At 36.1% G+C, this 21,727-nt stretch overlaps 1 protein-coding gene across 1 annotated transcript in view; it reads right to left on the bottom strand.

Annotated features, from left to right (window-relative positions):
• The window catches only part of PAWR (pro-apoptotic WT1 regulator), a 41,498-nt gene that overhangs the window by 737 nt on the left and 19,034 nt on the right, over positions 1–21,727 (bottom strand). The window contains exons 3-7 of the mRNA XM_081956874.1: positions 16,353–16,481; positions 13,312–13,346; positions 6,996–7,137; positions 6,803–6,907; positions 22–664 (exon numbers count right to left, since the gene is read on the bottom strand). Of these exons, the coding sequence (XP_081813000.1) occupies positions 578–664; positions 6,803–6,907; positions 6,996–7,137; positions 13,312–13,346; positions 16,353–16,481 (498 nt within the window). The 3' untranslated portion in view covers positions 22–577. The remainder of the gene's footprint in view (positions 1–21; positions 665–6,802; positions 6,908–6,995; positions 7,138–13,311; positions 13,347–16,352; positions 16,482–21,727) is intronic.

Genomic DNA, 21,727 nt, shown 5'->3' with positions numbered 1-21,727 from the left:
AAAGTTGCCAAGTTTGGACACCCCTGTATTACTGTCAGTACTTCAGATAAAGTATAAAATAAAATCACAACATACAAGATTTTTTTTCAGAGTAATACTCTGCAAAATGTTTTATATCAGTAATGCACTTTACATGTGTTCAAATAAAGAACAAATATCTCCCAAAATAATTATTTTGACCCTGTGTAAACAAATTTTATTCCTATTTCTTCTATTCATATAGCAGGAAAAAGCCTCTCTCCTACAAGTAATCTCCATATAGACTAACTGTGACCTTTGTAATCAGGAATTCTTTAAAAAGTAAAACTGGGTCATACACATAGAAAGACCTAATGCATCTCAATGAGCACATTTGAATCATTTTGGGAAATTCAAGGGAATGAGCTTAGAAGTAACAGCATCATGCAAAACATTCATCATTTCTCCCTGCTCCTTAATAATAAATACAAAGACAGTTTTTTTGACATATTGCCACAAAGGAAATATCCTAATCTTGACCCTTAAACATTCAAATCAGTAGTTTCATATTTCCTTCCTCACTGAGGCTTCCATTTTCTATTTTGGCAGCTTCCATCTTCTACTTTGTCAGCTGTCCAACAACTTTTAGCAGTGTCTTGTTTTCCTGCTTTAATTGCTCATTTTCATCTTCTATATCATCTAGATCCTTTGAGAGAGAATAAAACAAGATATACTGCTATTAATTAATAAAAGTTCTCTTTAAACATTCAGTTAATAATTCATTCTATAATACATGATATACATTTTAATTCATAAAAGCAAAAAATGGAGAACTACAGACTGAGATTGCTAACAAACTGGTTGGGAGCTAGTTACCGTAGTAAATATATAATTTATATTCTGTAACAAAACATTTTACTCTGATACAAATGCTTTATATACAGGTGAAACTCGAAAAATTAGAATATCGTGCAAAAGTTCATTTATTTCAGTAATGCAACTTAAAAGGTGAAACTAATACATGAGATAAGACTCATTACATGCAAAGCAAGATAGTTCAAGTCGTGATTTATCATAATTGTGATGATTATAGCGTACAGCTCATGAAAACCCCAAATCCACCATCTCAGAAAATTAGAATATTACATGCAATCAATAAAACAAGGATTGTACATAGAACAGTATTGGACCTCTGAAAAGTATAAGCATGCATATGTACTCAGTACTTGGTTTGGGCCCCTTTTGCAGCAATTACTGCCTCAATGCAGCGTGGCATGGAAGCTATCAGCCTGTGGCACTGCTGAGGTGTTATGGAAGACCAGGATGCTTCAATAGCGGCATTCAGCTCTTCTGCATTGTTTGGTCTCATGTCTCTCATCTTTCTCTTGGCAATGCCCCATAGATTCTCTATGGGGTTCAGGTCAGGCGAGTTTGCTGGCCAATCAAGTACAGTAATCCCACGGTCATTGAATCAGGTTTTGGTGCTTTTGGCAGTGTGGGCATCTGGAAAATGAAGTCAGCATCCCCATAAAGTTCAACTGCGGAAGGAAGCATGAAGTGCTCCAAAATCAACTTTTGCCAAAAGCACCAAAACCTGGTTCAATGACCATGGGATTACTGTGCTTGATTGGCCTCTCCATTTTTCCTCCAAACTCTGAGTCCTTGGTTTCCAAATGAGATGCAAAAGTTGTTCTCATCAGAAAAGAGTTTGAGTTTGAGTTTGAGTTTATTAAATTTATAAACCGCCCCCTCTCCCCGCAGGGACTCGGGGCGGTGTACAGACATCACATATATAAAAACAACAAAGCACAACATGAAAACCCAGACAAACAACGTAAACATACAGTCTGTATATTAGCCCAAACTAATTAGTAGTTAAAAACAATCTAAAACCAATTAAAACCCCAAAATTTAAAATTTAAAAAGCCATCCAGGAAGGTCAATAAGAGATGTTACTTATGATTACAATTGGGCCAGGCCGGCTAGTCGGAACAGGTGGGTCTTGAGTTTCTTACGGAAGGAGCGGAGATCAACGGTAGTTCTAATATCGGGGGGGGGAGGTCGTTCCAGAGGGTTGGGCCCATAACAGAGAAGGCCCTACTCCTGGGCACCCGCATTGCTTAGCGGAAGGTACCCGGAGGAGTCCCTCTCTGTGAGAGCGGATTGGTCGCAGGGATGTATGGGGTAGGATGCGATCCCGCAGATAACTAGGTCCCAAGCCATGGAGCGCTTTAAAGATGACAATCAACACCTTGAAACGCACCCGAAAAGCCACAGGCAGCCAGTGCAGCTCGTGCAGGAACGGTGTTACATGGGAGTACCTAGTACTCCCCATAATTGCCCGCGCGGCTGCATTCTGAACCAGCTGAAGCCTACGGGTGCATCTCAAGGGGAGACCCATGTAGAGAGCATTGCAGTAATCAAGACGGGAAGTCACCAGGGCCAAAGAGGACTTTGGACCACTGAACAACAAGAGTTTGGACCATTATTCTTCATTAAGACCAGGGTCAACGCAGCCATCTACCAGGAGATTTTGGAGTACTTCATGCTTCCTTCCACAGACGAGCTTTATGGGGATGCTGACTTCATTTTCCAGCTGCCCAAACCAAGTACTGAGTACATATGCATGCTTATACTTTTCAAAGGTCCAATACTGTTTTTTGTACAATCCTTGTTTTACTGATTGCATGTAATATTCTAATTTTCTGAGATGGTGGATTTGGGGTTTTCATGAGCTGTAAGCCATAATCATCACAATTATGACAAATCACGGCTTGAACTATCTTGCTTTGCATGTAATGAGTCTTATCTCATGTATTAGTTTCACCTTTTAAGTTGCATTACTGAAATAAATGAACTTTTGCAAGATATTCTAATTTTTTGAGTTTCACCTGTACTTTACTTAACTTTATTGTGGCTGTTAACTAGCACAGGAAAATTGGTTTCCCGAGTATCCAAAACATTCAAAACTAAATTGACAATGTCAGGTTAGTAAAGAAAAATAATGGCTTTGATGGTTATGTGAGATATGATTCTGCCTTCTCCCAGCTTGGGATCAAAGGCAGCTCAATATATCTTTTGTCACCATGGCAACTGTGAAGCTGATCCAGGGTAGAGATGGTCTGACTCACTGGAAGGGTTTATGCATAAGATCTTCTTTCTCCCTCTCTTGAGGCAGTGTGACATGATCTGAAGTTGGGGATATTGTCATCAATCCATTCTCACATACGTACATATCACGCTGTACTAGCCTTGATCCCGTAGAGCTTCTGGAAAGCCTTGAAGATCTGGCTTTTTCCTCATGCCCTAGTATCAGGATGTTAGTAGATCCCAGCACATGTGTTTTGCTCTGGGTTGCAAAGCAGTTTTGTGAAGCTTTGAATATTTTAAACTATGCATCGTTTTATGACTTTACTTTATGCATGTGCATTGTTAGCAACTGTGACTAAGATAGCAATTATTTCAATTCCTAATTTATTGCCCCTTTCTTTTTGAAATATCTCTGGAATTTGCTATTTGCAGCAAAAAGTTTAGGCATCAGGATAAATTAAAAAATCATATCAAAATTGGTTGTGGGAACTCATATGAAAAATACATGTTCAACAGCATTGTTTTTTATCAAGCAACACTGAACTTGTCAGCAGGATATTGTTTTATTATTTAAGCAATATAGACACTTTTCATTTGAAAAAATGAAGTAGTATTGTCAGGATACAATTTTGAACTCCACCGCTGTTTTTATTTAATGTCTGAAAGAAGTATGCAGCATATCTAGGATTTTCAAATAACAAGAAAGCTACAATTTAATTTTACTTTTGTCTTTCAAGTGGGTGTCACAAGTATATATCAAAATAATTGTTTTAAAGCAGAGACAGAAACATTAACATTTTACTCAAGATTTTATATAAACACATTCTGGAATGTTTATCTAGCACAAGTAACATTCCAAAATGACTTAAAGGATGAGTTACTTGGATTAGGTCCAACCACAACCACTGGCTGAAATTTAAATATTCAAACATTTTTTTTAAAAAAAAACCAAATTAATTGTGTTGTGTGCAAGATTTGTTTCCCAATGAACTAAAATTCCTTTCCTAAATTACAAACTGCATTTAAGAAGCAATGCCATGTAACAAGCAATAAAATTCAAACAAGAAAACACTGGGCACCTAGAACAGCTACTCTATTATAATTAAACAACTCATACTGCATTTCTCAAGAGTTGTTCCTAGAATCCAACTAGAATTGGCCATTTTTATTTAATATTTCTAACATGTTTCAAGTGCCTAACAATAAATCAGCAATAGTTTATCTATTTATATGCTTATATTCATACTAATAATACTACTCCTTCTGACCAAAGGAAACCTTATTCAAAATGCAAAAATTACCGTATTTTTTGGTTCCCCCCTCCCCAAAATGGGTGGAAATGTCCATACGTCTTATAGAGTGAATGTTCCTGAAGCCCCACCCACCCACCGGCTCCCATCCTTCGGCCTCTGCCTCCCAGCAATTTGCTTCCTTGCAGCAAACAGCAAACAGCCTGGTCAGCTTCAGCACAGCCTGATTTAGCAGGAGCAGCAGATTGGTGGTTGGTTTGTCCTCTTGGAATACCGCTGATCAGCTGTTTCAGGCTGCAGGGATTGCTGCCACCACCGCCACCTATTGCAGCCTCCACACGCCCCATTTTTGGCCTCCGCCCATCCCGTTTTTGGCCTCCACATGCCCTGTTTTCGGCCTCTATACGTCCCATTTTCAGCCCATTCAATGTGGTGGGGATAGGTGGCGGCGATGGGTGGTGATGGGTGGCGGCGATCCCCGCAGCCTGGGACAGCTGATTAGTGGTATTCTGGGAAGCCAATCCAACCGCCAATCAGCTGCTTGTGCTAAATCAGGCTGTACTGAAGCTGACAATGCTGTTTGCTGCAAGGAGGCAAGTTGCTGGGAGGCAGAGGCAGATTTTTTTTTCCTTCTTTTCCTCCCCAAAAGATAGGTGCTTTTTCTGGTCCGAAAAATATGGTAAGTAAGAGGTAATAAGCACAGGAAAAAAAGATATGGAAAAAGGAAATGCATCCACAGCTACTTTAAACTAAAAACACTCACTCATTATGTTTCTCCATAACTTTCTATTCTTGCAAACATTTCCACCACCTGTGAACAACTCCATATATTGCTTTTTGTTAAATGTTACTTTTGTGATTCTCATCTCCATCCACAATTTTCTTACATTTCTCCTTCTTTTCAATCCATTCACTTTTCTTCTTTGTTACAATTTGACCCTCATTTAATCTCTCTATATAACCTAGCAATCTAGGTTTCTTTCGGTTTTGTACCAAGTCCATATTAATTAATTACAACTAGTTCTAGCTCCTTGTTTTACTTTACAGACTAAAGTATTCCACATTCAATGAATTCAATTGTTTTTTCCTAATAAATTAAATTTTCAAGTTTAGATGACAAAATTTGCACAGCATGCTCTTTTATACAGCCATTTACACTTATTTCATCATTCTTTATTCCCATTATCTTACCAGCATGTTCCCATCTTCATATTACTCTACCCATTTCCCCATCTTTGCTAAACCATTTTCCAAAATACTTGCTCCAATTTTCACTACTAACTAGAATTTGCATTCACTCAATTCTTTTGTCAAATAGAATATTATTTTTCAGAATCATGTTCTTTCATTTGCATTATATAAACTATTTTTGGTGTAAACTATTTGGCTCCTCAGTCATCTATATTTTCATGTAAAAGTACGCATACCTACTTCTAACATTCTATCTATTCTCATTAATTTTTTGCTTGCATCACAAATCATTTTTATATCTTTCAGAAACAACTTTTAACTCTACATTCACAAACAATATTTACAAATTGCTAATAATTCATCACTATTCACTCTTTTAGCCCCACCACTGCTGCATGCTACTAGTATTGCTCTGTTCATCTTTGATGAACTTGCTGTACTTTTTCCTTTATCATTTTACATTGCTCTCAATTACCTTCTGTTCACCATGATGCCTTCAATTATTACTTTCATATCATTCCTACTCTTTCCTGTACCCACAAAAGTCTAGTTGACATATCTACAACATATATTCCAAACCATAATTAAACTTTACATTCATCCCTTATGTATTTTCATCAACCCAAATACATAGGATCTTCTATCAGAACTATTACATCCTTTTCCATTGCTTATCTTCACAATAAACAACTTATATATGTTTTGTTTTTTCCTTTTAATCATTAATTCATACTTTTCATCATTTATCCTCTATACTAACCAAGTAGCAATCTTCCACATGCTATGTCAATATCACATCAGTTCATAAATAGTGATATCTGACACACATCATGCCTTTGATTAAGTGAAGCCTTCCCATATTGCTTTTTGAAAAATAGAAAAGGAGTAGATCAGGGCACCAGTCTTAGCTGTCCTTCTGTCACATGCAGGCTTTCTTGGTAAGAATTGTACCAGGTGCTTTTGTCGTATTTTAACCTGTAGTACAAACACAACCCAAGCTCAGTTTTACTCCAAGCATGCTCAAACTACTTTATTTAAGTTAGGCAAGATCTCTAACTTTGGCAACGGAGTGTTTGCAAATCTAGAGTTTAAATTAAACACTGAAGAGAAGAAACTGCAAGTATACTTTTCTCTTGGGTTCTCTGAAAGAAGAAAGGATTAATAAAAGAATGAACAAATAAATGAGCATTAATGTGCTGGATTTTGCACAAATGTAAATTCAATTTTTTGGGGGGGACGAGGGATTGGGGCAAGGGAACGTATGACTCATAAAAACATTCTAGGAAACACAGGTCATTTGAAAAAGCACTTACCCTATTTAATAAATCAATTTCCTCCTTTAATTTCCCAATCAACTCTTCTTTGTCTTGGGCTATCCTCACAAGCCTCAGGTTTTCTTGTCGCTCCTTTGCTAGATCCTTCAAAAAACAAAATTTTAAATACTTCATTTAAAAACAGTCAAAACAATAGACATTAGATTGCAGCTTTTAGATTTATTATGTTTACCTTTTCAAGATCGTCAATCTTCTTTTCCAAAGAATTAGTTGATACAAGGTTTCCAGAAGAATTTGCATCCCTGTTGAATCTGCTATAACCTGTCCTGTCTGTACGTGAACATCTATTAGAAACGTCGTCATCTGGTGTTGTGCTGTGAAAAAGTACAACTTACAATTTAACATATTTGATGCATGATAGAATTATCAAATATTTCCATGTTTCCCATTTCAGTTGTGGCAATATCAATACTAAATTACTGAAGGCAAATAAATAGCAGCTGGTATTAAGCTACTTGCAACAAGCCTTTGGAATTACTATGCTAAATTATACCCATCTTTTTTATTGTAGCATGCCCATAAAGCAATTCCACATTAGATCTGTTTTACAGATAAGCATCAACTAATCCAAACCAGCTATAAAATATTTCAGTCTTCCAAATGTTCAACAATGTATATAGAAAATTGCCTACATCACTGTTGCTATATTTAAAAGGATATGTTACATTTGACTCTTTTATTTTTGTTTACATTAATTTAAACCAGGATACAGAGTACATGTAGGCTACAAACCACAGTCTGAATATGGACTTCAAACTTAATACTAAACCCACTGGAATACTCTGAATTTTAAAAAGCAAACTAAGATCATGGTATCCAGCCCTCTCAATTCCTGACAAATAGATAGGGAAGAAATGGAGGTAGTGACAGATTTTATTTTCCTGGGCTTCAAGATCACTGCAGATGGGGACTGCAGCCAAAAAATTAAAAAATGCTTGCTCCTGGAGACCAAAGCTATGGCAAATCTAGCATACTAAAAAGCAGAGACATCACCCTGCCAACGAAAGTGCATAGTCAAGGCTATGGTTTTCCCAGTTGCAATGTATGGCTGTGAAAATTGGACCATAAGAAAGGCTGAGCGCCAAAGAATTGAAGCCTTTGAACTATGGTGCTAGAGAAGTCTCCTGCGAGTCCCTTGGACTGCAAGGCGATCAAATCGGTTAGTCCTAAAGGAGATCAACCCTGACTGCTCTTTAGAAGGCCAGATCCTGAAGATGAAACTCAAATACTTTGGCCACCAAATGAGAAGGAAGGACTCACTGGAGAAGAGCCAAATGCTGGGAAAGATTGAAGGCAAAAGAAGGGGATGAGAAACAATGAGATGGCTGGATGGAATGGCATGAACTTAAATGGACTCCAGAGGATGGTAGAGGACAGGAAGGCCTGGAGGAACATTGTTCATGGGGTCGCAATGGGTTGGACACGACTTCACAACTAACAACAACAATTCAACTAAGCCAACCTTAATCTATTGTTCCCTAGTTAGTGATACTCATTTGTACCTTAACACCCAACAGTCACTCAAAATTGTAAGCCCCATCAACATAGGAACAATGTCTGCTTTTATTGATACTATATTTTCAGTAATTCAGTAATTATATTTAGTAGTTTTTAAGGAGCTAAACATTCCAATAGCTATTTTTATTATAAAGTAATTAATAATAAATGTGACTAAAACAATGTTGTTTCTATGAGAGCAGATGTTTCTTCGTACAATCTCAAAAAGACAACCAAAAGAGAACATATTGGCATAATATGTTACATAATACAGTGTGAACTTTATTTTTTCAAACATAAAGAGAAAAAAGTGATGGCAATAAAGCCTGACCCTTTTATCTTCCTCTTCTACTATTTTTGGGTACCTAATGCCCAAGAAACGATGACAATAAAAATAACCATTCTAAGCAAAAGATTTGGAAGGGCAAAAGAAAAGTTTAGCCATTGTACAGTGAGAGTACTACCTTCCTAAGAGAAGCATAACTTTCAGAGTTTTAAATATATGGTTTTACTACATCAAATGACAGAAGATGAGTCTTCCTTTTTTTTCATTCTACTTTAATTATTCTCAGAAAATCCAACATTCTCCTTTTAGCTCTAGAAAGTTCAACATCCTATGCCATACTCTGAAGCGGATCATCTCATTGCCCATGAATAGAAGTTTTAAGGAACCTCAGTTGTAGATTATGCATGGATCAACTTCACAGCACTGTAAAAGTGGATTATCTGGGCCCTTTTCTGTCAGGGTTAAGGCCTGATTTTGTGAGATTGCACTGATTACTCTACTGAATGACCTGCATCATGATATGGATGGGGAAAGTGTGATCTTCCTGGTATTAGTAATGACTTTTGATATACAATTGCCTATGGTATCCTTTTTTATGTAGTAATTTTATTAAATAATCTATTACAACAGTGAAAAAGAATACAAGTAGAAAAAACTAGAATAAAAAGAATAGAATAGAAGAGAAGAGAAGAGAATATAGAGAAAAGGTGGAAAAAAGAAAAGGTAGTAAAGAAGTGATTTCCCACATTCATCACAACTATAAACAATTTTTAGTAATTTATCATTTTCTCTTAAAATACAACAAATGATATGCTCTTCCCATATTCTATCTCTTATCTGTAAACAAATTAATAAAGCATTATTTTAGTTCTGATGTCAGGAAAAGTCCATTAAGGGTTACCATAGTTAATTTTAACTTTGATAAGTACACCAACTTTACATTCCTTTTATTTCTAACAATCTTAAACTTTAGTCCCTTCAAATAATATCATAGAACTTGAGTTCTTTTCATTTTTTTTCCTTTGTCCCTTTTCACAAAATTTTTCAAAGTTTTAAGAAGACTTTTTTCTAAACCCAATATAGGGTAAATGACCCAGGTCAGTGTCTCTTGTTGTGCCATATCATTTGTATTTATTAAGACATCAGTTAGAGGCAGGTACTATTAAAATTAACTTCTGGATCCATTGTTCAAAAATGTCCTTCAGTATGCCCACTGTTAAAATACTTTGCTTCATTCCATAATTGTAAGTTCAGTTTGAGTGTTCTTCTCCTTTACGTGTAATCTTTAGTTCCCTCTAGTGTTCAATTTTTACAACCCTTTAGTGATTTTTTAAATTCAAAACAAAAGCATTTTCCCATGGGAAGGAGTCTTTATAATCAATTCTAAAATCTCATTTGAAATTTATCTGGAACCTTAGTCCTTTTATAAACTTCTAAAATCAAAGTTTTAATCATCCTTTTGCTGTTTATTCAAATAAATAATTAACTTATAATTAAAAGTTTCTTTTGCTAAGGATTGAAAGGATAATTATCTAGTGCTGTTAGATCTCTCAATATAGTATAAAAATTTCCAATATTGAAAAGCAATTAATAAGCAATTTCTGAAAGTACCCTGTTTCCCTGAAAATAAGCTCTCCCCGGACAATAAGCCCAATCGGGCTTTTGAGCGCATGTGCTAAAATAAGCCCTCCCCGAAAATATTGCAAGATAGCAGCAACCATCAGGTGACCACACTCGCCACCTCCTTCACCCCAAAAATAATAAGGCCTCCCCGAAAATAAGGCCAAGCGCTTATTTTGGGGGTCAAAAGAAAATAAGACCCTGTCTTGTTTCCGGGAAAACACGGTAGTTAGAAATGGAATTATGTAAATCTAGTATCCTTTCAGAGGATTTGATTACGGTTTCAGAAAGATGATTATTCCCTCATCTCCCAGAGCTCTAAACTTTTTTGAGACTACTGACTTGCGGTCTCTTCACAAGAACAGCTATCTGGAACACTGGTGGGTGATCCCAAGTCCTCTCCTTGTCTAGAGAGGAATAACAAGAGCTGGTTTACTCACTGGCAGTTCAATCTCCCACAGTTACCAGTTCTGCTTTTCAAAGACTCATTTTTAGTCCAAGGATTGTACTTTTCTTATTTATATTTGATTTTTTAAAAACTTATAAATAGGAAAGTCCTACATAACCTTGTGTATTTTGAATATGCTTTCCTTTTCCTGCCCGATAAAAAAACTTATTCAAATAGATGTTATCCTTATAATTTGCTAATTATGAACCCACATAAAATACAAGAATCCTGTCTTTAAATAACAGTGAATACCCACTTACAAAAACATTAATTTGCTAGATGGTTCAGGTGCTTATTGCCCCTTTAGGTTTTATGCAAAATGCAAGTCAATAGAAGTGAGTGAAGAATGTTAAGTCTATTGCAAAAATGTGATTGCTTGTTGGGAGAACTGCAAAAGACACTTTTTACAGGGAAACTTCAGTCATGTGAAGTGCATATAACAACTGAACAGATCTTTTACAAAGTACCCTGTTTCCCCAAAAATAAGACCTCCCTGGATAATAAGCCCAATTGGGCTTTTAAGGGCATGCACTAAAATAAGCCCTCCCTGAAAATATTGCAACCCAGCAGCAGCCATAAGGTGACCACGCTCGCCGCCTCCTGCACCTCAAAAATAATAAGACCTCTCCAAAAATAAGGCCAAATGCTTATTTCGGGGGGGGGGGGAATAAGACCCTGTCTTATTTTCGGGGAAACACGGAATGAATTCAGTAAACTTTCAAAGTTGAATTACAAACTTTTTGTTTAGTGTTGCAACAGACACTTCCTGTTTGTAGATAATAAAGTCCAGAACAAGGAATGCCAAATATGGTAATAGTATTAAGCTGCAAAATTCCTTACAGTTCTGTCATCATGCTTTAAAAACAGCTTTCCTCAGACATTCATCTTTATACATATATTGACTTCAGTTTCCTTTATTTCTAGCCAAGGTGGTATTATTGGCTGAGGGCAGTAAAAGTTGTCATCCAACTTAAAGAGTTCCAAGTTGCAAAAAGCTACTTTGAAAGAATCTTGTTTATCAACTCATGGCTTGCTGCATCCACAAAACAATTCACTGTATTACTTCAGACATAGGGTTTAGTTGATTTTTTCCCCATTATAAAATAGACTCTGTGGAACATGTTACGACAGTCTTCATGATTCTTTAGCTTGAAATAATGTTCAGCTATCTGGGAATCCTTGGATAAAAATGTAATAATAATAATAATAATAATAATAATAATAATAATAATAATAATAATAATAATAATAATAATAATAATAATAATAATAATAATAATAATAATAATAATAATAATAATAATAATAATAATACATCTGGGTAGAATTTCTAATCAAAACTATCCATGTTTTGTGATAGTTATAACAAAAGAGGTAAAGTTGGCAGTGTAAAAATTACACCACTGTTAGTGCTAGCATAGTGTAAAAAAATGATTCCCCTTCCCCACCTCATTGTCACAATCTCTGGCATGAATGGTGAGGACAGCAGCATATGGCAATCAGAAGCAAACTACAGGTAAGTTTGCTATCATTTGTACTATGTAATTACTGCTATCATATCTGGGCTGCAAAAATCCAAAGGCCAGCAAAGGAGCAGAGAGCTCTATCCCTTTTAGAGCTGAGAACATGGAAAGCAGGAGTCAATAAACTTGAATCCAATCACTGGATAAATATCTCTACTGACACAACGTACACCCCAGTTCTGGTGAACTGACTATGTAATATTGACAAACAACTTTAAATTGTCTTGGGAAACAGCTATCCAAAGAAAGCTGAGCCACTGTGGCTTTTCCAATGAGGCTATTTTGACTTTTAGAACTAGATCAAGGTAGATCAATATTAAGGCAGAGTATTTCATACATTGAAGGCCAAACAGTAATTGTTGCTTTCTCTCACAATACACTTCAAAATAACTAGATTTTAATTCCATACCACCTTCTTATATTAAACCACAATTTCAAAATTCAAGATAATTTTATCTCTAACTTAGTGTGATGCTTTCCCCATTTTGGAAGGATAACCCCCTTTTTAAAAATTTTATTTATATTTTTCTTCTTTAAAATATATAAGTGCTTAATAAATAAGATAACCTCATATGAAACTCAACACTATCCCTCTGACACAGGTGTTTTAGAAACCATAGCCCAGTTTTTTTTGAAACTGACTGTTCTCACTGTTGCTTCTTGATCCACATATAGTTTTCTCAAAAGATACAGTGTTCCGAAGTTGATACGACTGGAATGCACCTATATATCTAGGGAAAGCTGTGTAATATATTGGTTCTTAAGTATTTACATCTATTATCCTACAGAATGGAAATTATTTTCTTGAAAAGGTTATTTAATCTCCCATCTTTTCAATTATTTTTTTTAATGTTAAAATTTATTTTCCACTTCTTTCTTCCAGTCCAAAAGGCTAGACCAGTAAGCTATAGCTTCCTCTAAGTCTATTTTGAGGTCTCACTATGAGGTATATAAAACTAGTTAAGAAACAGTCTTAACTTACAATTCCAGGTTTATAGAGTTCAAAAGACATCTATTAGTAAACAAAGAGCTTTAGGACCAAATTTGAATGTTTGATTTCTATAGAGTTGTAATTATACTTCACTGATTAATAATCTACTAAACAATTCCTTACCTTTTGTATCTGTTTCCAATTGTCCTAGAAGTATCCTGTTAAAATATATTTTAAAAACACAATTAAGTACCTAATATTTACAATTGCTGATTTATAATTATAACTCAGAACAATTAGAGATGTGTGCCTGACATGTCTCCAAATACCATTCTTTGGTCAATATAAACATCCAACAAAAACAGTTTGCAGTGAGAAACTGCTTCACAATCATGAAGGTTTTTACAGTAGGATCCAGTACATTTTGGACCATGGAGCCCAATGGAAATTCTAAAACTCTGCTGAGAATTGTACCTATAATTATTTATCCATAGTCAGAGGACTTTATGTGGTAGAAATATAGTGAGCAATGAGCATAAATCATCATCAGCTTTGAAATAATGGTGCTAATAAGAAATGGTATTGTATAAACTTATTGCTTTTCATTTATATCCCAGCTTTGCCTTAAATTGCACTTATGAAAACACCCCCAAATGAAAAATATAAATAAGAAAAATTAAAAGAACAAGGGATATGACATTTAAATATATAATATAATATTGATTATAGGTAGCCTTCCAAATAGTTCAATTTCAACTCCGATTATCATTCCCCTGCCAACATGACCAGAGGACAAAGCTTCAATGACTAGAGGAGATCACTATCGTGCCTAATACAAATAATTACAAACCGTTTTAGCTACTATGTCACAAATGGTAACTTTTTCTGGAAATAGAAAAAAATGGGCAAAGAAAAATAGAAAAAATGGGCAAAGAAGCCGATGTGTCCAGTCAGACATTCTTGCTAGAACCTATATTTGATCTTGCTACACTCCACAGCACTAAGTACAAGTATTATGAAATCTTAAATTATATATATATATAATATGTATAATTATATACATATACATATACATATACATACATACATACATACATACATACATACCGTACATACATTATACATTTTTAGTGGTGTTCTAATATTCTTCACATTTCCGCAACTACCATCTAATTCTTTGACTTTTGTAATAACAGAATGAAGCAGAAGTAGAGAGAGAAAAAGCAAGAAACAGGTTTTCCACTTTGGTATTTTATAAAGCAGAATGCTATACAATTTGTTACAGCTTGTTTGGAAGAAATATTTGAAAATTAATATGCAACCACAAAGGATTTTGGAAAACAAATGTCAGGCATGCTTTCAAATCTGCTTATAATGGGAACTCATCAAATATCGCAACATTCCCACACAATTAAATAGTCACTTGAGATTTTCATTCTGGCTTTTATGTTGCTAGTTTTTTTTTTCCTGAAAGTTTCATTATTAGCAACATGGAATGGCTTCTGGCACACATAGACACAGATACCCTACTATATGAAACAATGTAATAAATAATGAACGTTTTATTTTTCTGTGCACTTAATATTTTAATATAGTTGAAATTAAAGATCACAACAAGTTAAAAATATTAACTAGAAAGCATTGAAATTAGTTTGGCTGACTATTTAATTTCAACAGAACTAGTTAATGTCATTGGATATGTACTTGGTCAAACTATTTACAGATAATCCTCAACTTACAACAATTTGTTTAGTGATCATTCAAATTTACAATGGCACTGAAAAATAGGAACTTATGATTGTTTTTCAAAGTATGACCATTGCAGCTTCCTCATGGTCACATGATCAAAATTCAAATGCAGCTGACTCAAATTTGTGACAGTTGCAGTGTCCTGGGGTCGTGTGATCACCTTTTTCAACCTTCTGACAAACAAGATCAATGGGGAAGCCAGATTCACGTAATAACCATGCTACTAACTTAACAACTGCAGTGATTCATTTAACAACTGTGGCAAGAAAGGCCTTAAAATGGGCCAAGACTCATTCAACTGAAGTACAAAACACCGTGTTTCCCAGAAAATAAAACAGGGTCTTCTTTTCTTGACTCTCTGTCCCACCAGACTCTTCCGGCAGCCGGCCCACAACCATAGAGCACACTCCCAGAGCAGCCGCTGCCGGAAGACTCGGCAGCCAATCTTGGAGTTTGGAAATTGGAGAAAAAGTTATGCTCGGAACGCTGCAGTGGCAGCAGCGGTTTTCTGGCCCTGCAGAGAGCTGGGCCAGGGCATGGTGAGGCTGGGAGGCACGCGAGCTGGAGGCACTTGCACAACCCCCCTCTCCAGCCAGGCAGAGCACCATGCACTGACCTAGGGGGTATCCCGAATGTGGGGGGGGGGGCGGGCAGAGCACCACGTGGCTTGGTGCCTTGGGGATATCCCTAGGTCAATGCATGGCGCTCTGCCCAGCTGGAAAGGGGGGTTGCTGGGTGGCTGTTTTTGAGCGTGGTCACCTCATGGCTACTGTGTTGCACTGCTGCCACAGCGCAACACAGCCATTTGCCCCTGAGGCTGTGCCCGGCTCTTCGGAAGCCTGCTCGCAAGAGAGCAGCCGCCCGGCAACCCTACCCTCCAGTCTGGGCATAGCGCCACTCACCAACCTAGCGGTACCCTGAAGGCACCAAGCAATGTGAGGGCCTTTGCCCCCCCCAGCTCCCGCGGCTTGGCGCTATTGGGATACTGCTAGGTTGGTAAGTGGCGCTCTGCCTGGCTGGGGGGGGGTTGTCCAGGGGGCTTATTTTCAGGACAGGGTATATATTTTTGTCGACCTGAAAAATATGACATGGCCTTATTTTCAGGACATGTCGTATTTTCAAGGAAACACGGTAGTGTATGCTAGCAATAAGGGAGGGCTCTAGTAAGGCGGCTGTTCTGGGTTATAACAGTTAACACTGATTTGTATTCACATTAATTCTGTTAATTCATGTTGCTTTGAATTTAATTAACATGATCAGAATTTTTACCGATTGCACTAATAAATGTAATCCTGATCTAAGACCACAATAACATTTATTTATTTTTATTCTATCAGAAAGTAGTTACAAGTCCATGTGTCTGTGCATTATTTCCACCTCTATTTATAATAATGCCTGACCAATGTAACAGTGGCACTAAAATCTGTCAAAACAAAAATTAAAGGTATTTGTAGATATGCATTACAACATCTCACCTGCAATATGTATGAAGCATTTGGATCCGAAACAGTGGATTCGTTTTGCATTGTATTTTGTTGTGTGATTGTATCTTCTCTTTTACGTTCTTTTTGTCCTGCTTCATCATCATCATATTCATCCAAGCTCTAAAATAAAACAAATCAATGTTTTCCAATTTGCACATTAAATCTGAAGTACCACATTCAGCAGACTTCGGCTATTGCAAGATTTTTGGTATTAACAGACACTATTTGCCCCCATTAAGCTGTGTATAATGAATGTATTGGTCTAAAGATTGCCAATTATTTGCTTGATTAAATACAATATAATATTTCAAAGGTAAAATGTATTTAGATACGTGATCTAGATTCAATGTAAGAAAAGTTCTGAACATAAGTTTTAAAAGAAAGGAGTTTTTCAAGAGCAAACATTATAGAACCTTTTAATTAAATTTCTGATTGTTAATTTAAAAAATTATAACACCAATCTAAACAAAAAGATCAGAAGAACAGTTAAAATATCAAACTAATAATTAAGTCATCATACTTGTATTCTGGTTGGACTGTGAAGACATCTAATGCAGTCTTGCCTAAGCTGATGACATTTACTGTTCATTAAATTTAAGTTATTAAAATTATATAGACTACATACAAGTTATTAAGTTGTTAAATTTAAGTTGCTAACTCCAACTCCCATCATTTTCATAATAGTAAGCACATGTTTCTGTCCAAGATGCATGAAAAGCACCAGTATAATTATAAATTGTTTTTACATAATGTTGCACCAATAAATTTATAAAAGTATTAAAAATACATTAAAAGGGCATTGAAACAGACCTATGATTTTAAAACAGTATTTCTGTAATAGCAAAGGTACTTTAAGAACTGTTTACTTATTGATCTGCTGGATGTTACTTGCTCCTAACTCCCTACTGCCAAGGACACAACACTGACAACTATAAAGTGACAAGGATTTAAGGGAGGAATAACCATCGGCAACTTCAGCTGTCAATCAACTTTTTGGCCAGGACAGATGAAATGGAAAACATTCTATCACATATGTATGTCTTGACCTTTGAGTGCAATATTATCTGAGATAAAAAAATACTTTATTATTGAATATATTGAAGATGATGTAATGAATTATTATAGTATAAATGAACCCATATTTAGAATACCTCGTTTAAAATGAAGAAATACTAGTGATAGTCAAACAAATGAAGTACTATAATAATAATAATGTATATAAATATATTTGATTGACAATATGTGACTTTATACAGTTTAAGTGATGACTATGGAAAGAATGCACAAAAACCTTGTAACCAATCGACACACTGTATGCAATTGAAGATGTTTTTTATGTTATATGTTTTATTTGCCTATGTTTGTTTAAAAATAAAATAAAAATAAAAAAAATATTGTGGCGTCTTCAAGTCCTGTACTTTGTTTCCATATCAGCAAACAGAAGTATATATGGGATTATTTAAGGAAAACTAAACTAGAAGTCAGAAACTTTTTTAGGAAATGGGTTGCACAGTATCGGACATGCTGTAAGAAATAAACATTAAAGTAAAAACATAACTGAAGCTTTACAAGATTTCATGAAAGAACATATACCTTTCGGATTTTAATCATTTTAAATAACTGTTAAAACTAATTTTAAAAATCCAGATCCATCCAGGATTGTTGCAAGTACAGTGCCCTAACCCTAACCTGGTTGTGATTGGCAAACTCTTCTCAAATGTGTCAAGTTACCATATTTTTCAGAGTATAAGACGCACCGGAATATAAGACGCATCAAGATTTTGAAGAGGTAAATTTTTAAAAAGTTTTTGCCTTCCCCGGCTCCCAGAAGCACTCTGTAGGCATCCCAAATCATCTGCATGCCCCATTTTTTTGGGAGGCCTGCAAAGTGCTCCTGGGGGCCAGGGAGGGCAAAATGCGACATTTGGGGGCTTGAGCTTCTTAAAGAGAAGTCTTTTATCGATCTCAAATCCACTTTTCTCTTCAGCGAGGAGGGAAAGACATGCAGGGGCTGCTGAATGGCTGTTGCTGTGCTTGTACCCCATTCCAGGTTTTTAACTTCCCAAACTAGTGTTCTGATAAAAGTCTTCCTAGCGAGATTGCTCTTCTTCCCTTCCCTTCCTCCACCCAGCCTGCCCCCCAATCTCTCTGGATTCTCAGGAGCTAAAGCCTTTGAATCAAGCTTAATTGTACCCCATTTCAGGTTTTTAACTTCCCAATCTAACGTTCTGAAAAATCTACCATCTCTGAGGCACCTTTCATTTGCAGGAGGAGGAGGAGGGTGGCTTAAAGCAGCAGCTCCTTAAATCAAAGCCTCTGAGTAACTGGGAAAGAAAGGGGTGCCTTTCGGGCGGCAGTTTTCGGCAGGTTCCAAGTCCCAGTTACTCAGAGATTTTGGTATACTCTGCCCTCACCCTCCTCCTCCTCCTCCCGCAAGTGAAAGGTGCCTCAGAGATTCAGGGGAGACAATGGCCACAATGACTTCACTCCCTAGCAATGTAAGGAGCCGCTACTACTGCCGCCACTGCCTGAGCCCTCCAGGGAGCCGAAAGCGAAATGCTTCTCCTTTCCAGCCATCACGATCTCTGCAGAGCCCGCTTCACCTGCCCTTTTTCCAGACGACCCAGACCGCTACATTCGGAGTATAAGACGCATGAGATTTTCACCCTCTTTTTTGGAGTAAAAAGGTGCATCTTATACTCTGAAAAATACGGTATTTCAAATTGTTTACTTTTGCTAAGAGCTACTAATAATAGATATTCCTGTGAATTTTTGTTTATATTAAATAATTATGAAAAGATGAAATTGATTCAATTTGTTTTTATTCCACATGTACCGTATTGTTTCTCCAAACAATACTAAGCAGTTAAAGTTACATTTCTGGCTTTATACTGGGTTTCTTGACTGTAATAAATGTTCTAGAACTACATTTCTGGTTTGAATCAAACTGATGACATCTGATGGAAAACATCAGCAAAACTATGATACCAAAGAGCATACAGAACCAAATTTCCTACTATTGCTTTTTAATCAGTTACTTTTCATTTTCCTTTCCTACATATTTTTATGAGATATTTCTCCAGGATAAAAGGGCTTGAGGCTTAATGTAGCTTACTAAAAGATTATCATTTACATTGCTGTCTGTATATTAAAAGATAAGACAAATTCAATACCTTCGGTCTTCATGGACACAAATAAGTAGGGATTTTTTTTGTAACACTGAAATGGTTTTCTATTGATTTCTTCCTCCCTCACTTTCCGGTCTTAAAAGGCTTCAAACTTACAGCCTTGTTACTTTTGTAGGTTTCTCATCCAAGCAATAACCAGGCCTAACTCAGCTTAATTTCTGAACACAGATAAAGTTGGCAAGTTATTGCTACCTGGTCTCTGGTATAATATAGCTAAATTTCAAGGGATTAACTTTATTTCTATATACCACAGACAAAATAGTATGAATTTAACTATTGAGTCCAAGGTTCAATACTACTTTACAGCACCCACACCTCTGCAAATAAGGATAGTTAATGCAAAACAGTTTTAGAACCGTCACTACAAAAGTACTGCAATAATTAAAAGTACAACAGCACTGTCACATATTCCATTATAATTAGTGCAATCATTTTTTTCTGTCCAGAGTACTAAAATGCATGCTTAATTTTTTTAAGTGTACGGAATATACTGAAATACTTTCTCTTAGAAGAAAGACAGCTGAACCAGCATCTGAGGGTGAAAAGGAATGTTTTCACAGGCAGAGTTAGTAAATACCATTGGTCTTAACAGACATTCTTCCTTAAATGGAAGCTAACACTGACTAAGCTAAAAAAAATATTTTCCTACAATAGATGTTGCAACCCAGTTATTAACCTTTGCAACACCTTCAACCAGAATACATACATGAAAGCTGTACACTTTGTAATTAAAAACAATTGTTTTCATGTCATAATTTAAATATTGTCATTTTTCATTTCTATGTGACAAAGAAAAGCAATGGTTTTGCTATACTTAAATGTTATCATGGCAAAAACAGTACATAAATGGATTTACATAAGCACCAATAATTACATTCCTGCATACATACTAAGTGTATGAAAGAGAACATACAATCCTTTAAACATAACGTTTCTTAAGTGTTAAGAGCATTTTCAAGGAATTGTAAATGAAAATTTAGGATCCTAAAACCAGTTTTAATATACATAATCCAGCTGCCTTTTAGCATTAGACTATTTTAGGATAGCCAAGTAATTCAAGCCAGTAAGAGAAGGCGGAGATAAGAGACAGGTTTCTGAAACAAGTCATTGTTATTGTTTTATACTTTTATATGCTTGCTTGAAAGTGCCTTATTTAGGGTGACCCTCTGCTGCTGGAAGGTTCTTTAATCTGGCAATGTCTTATGTCAGTTGGATGGGATGGGAATCTACTATATTTTCCAATATACTATCAAAAAAGCCTGTTCCATTTAGTAGATAGAATTGTGAACTTTGCATATAAGGTAATGTACAGGAAGTTTAAGCAAAGAGGCAATCAACAAACAGGTTTTCCTCCCCCATTTTACTGGGAGAAGCTTCAAAAGGCCTCTCATTAATAATCTCCAGCACCAAATACAGTTTATTGCTTTGTATTTCTTTACTGCACTACCAGTGACAAATGAATTAAAATTTAATTGAAAGAATTTGGCAAAACATTATTATCTGAGGTTAGTTACAATGGAAAGTAACCTAGAATCTCCCTAGATTGCAAGTTGTATCTTGCTAGGTGAAGCAGAAACAAAAATGGAAATGTCTGCTTCCACTTTAGATTAAGTATAATTTAGCATGTCAACAAAACCAGAAAATGTTGTTTATATTACATACTGTTAGATAAGAAAGGCCAGACTCAACACCAATATTTAAATCCTTGACTTGCACCCACAACTAAGACCGAATTGCCTTTATTAAGTTGAGATATCACATGGCCACACTGACTTGCAATGGCAATCCTGGCATTCCCCACTGCATTTGGGAGCAAACAAATGTTTGCTGGTGCCAAGCTGGGGATCCATGTGGGGCTGGGGAGAGAATGAATGCTCTCTGGCGCTGGCTAGATTTTTCAGGGCATGGCAAGCTAGCCCAGAACCTCAATTTGGAACCCCGCAGGGCAGGTTAACAGGCATTAAAAGAGCATAAAATGGGGAGGGGGGATAGGGGGATGGGAGTTGGAATGTCCCTGTAATTTAAGTATGAACATGCTGCCAAATGCCTGAATTTTAATCATGATTGTAAGGATGCTACAATTGATATAACTTTGGGTACAGATTGTAAATCCATTTTTTTCAGCACCATTGTAACATCAAATGGTCATTGAATAAATGATTGTCAATTAAGAATTAC

Source organism: Natrix helvetica (genome assembly GCF_964273705.1).
Source record: "Natrix helvetica genome assembly, chromosome: 6".
Taxonomy (NCBI): Eukaryota; Metazoa; Chordata; class Lepidosauria; order Squamata; family Natricidae; genus Natrix; species Natrix helvetica.
The sequence above is the reverse complement of the archived record's forward strand: the minus strand, read 5'-3'. Positions and strand labels throughout refer to the sequence as shown.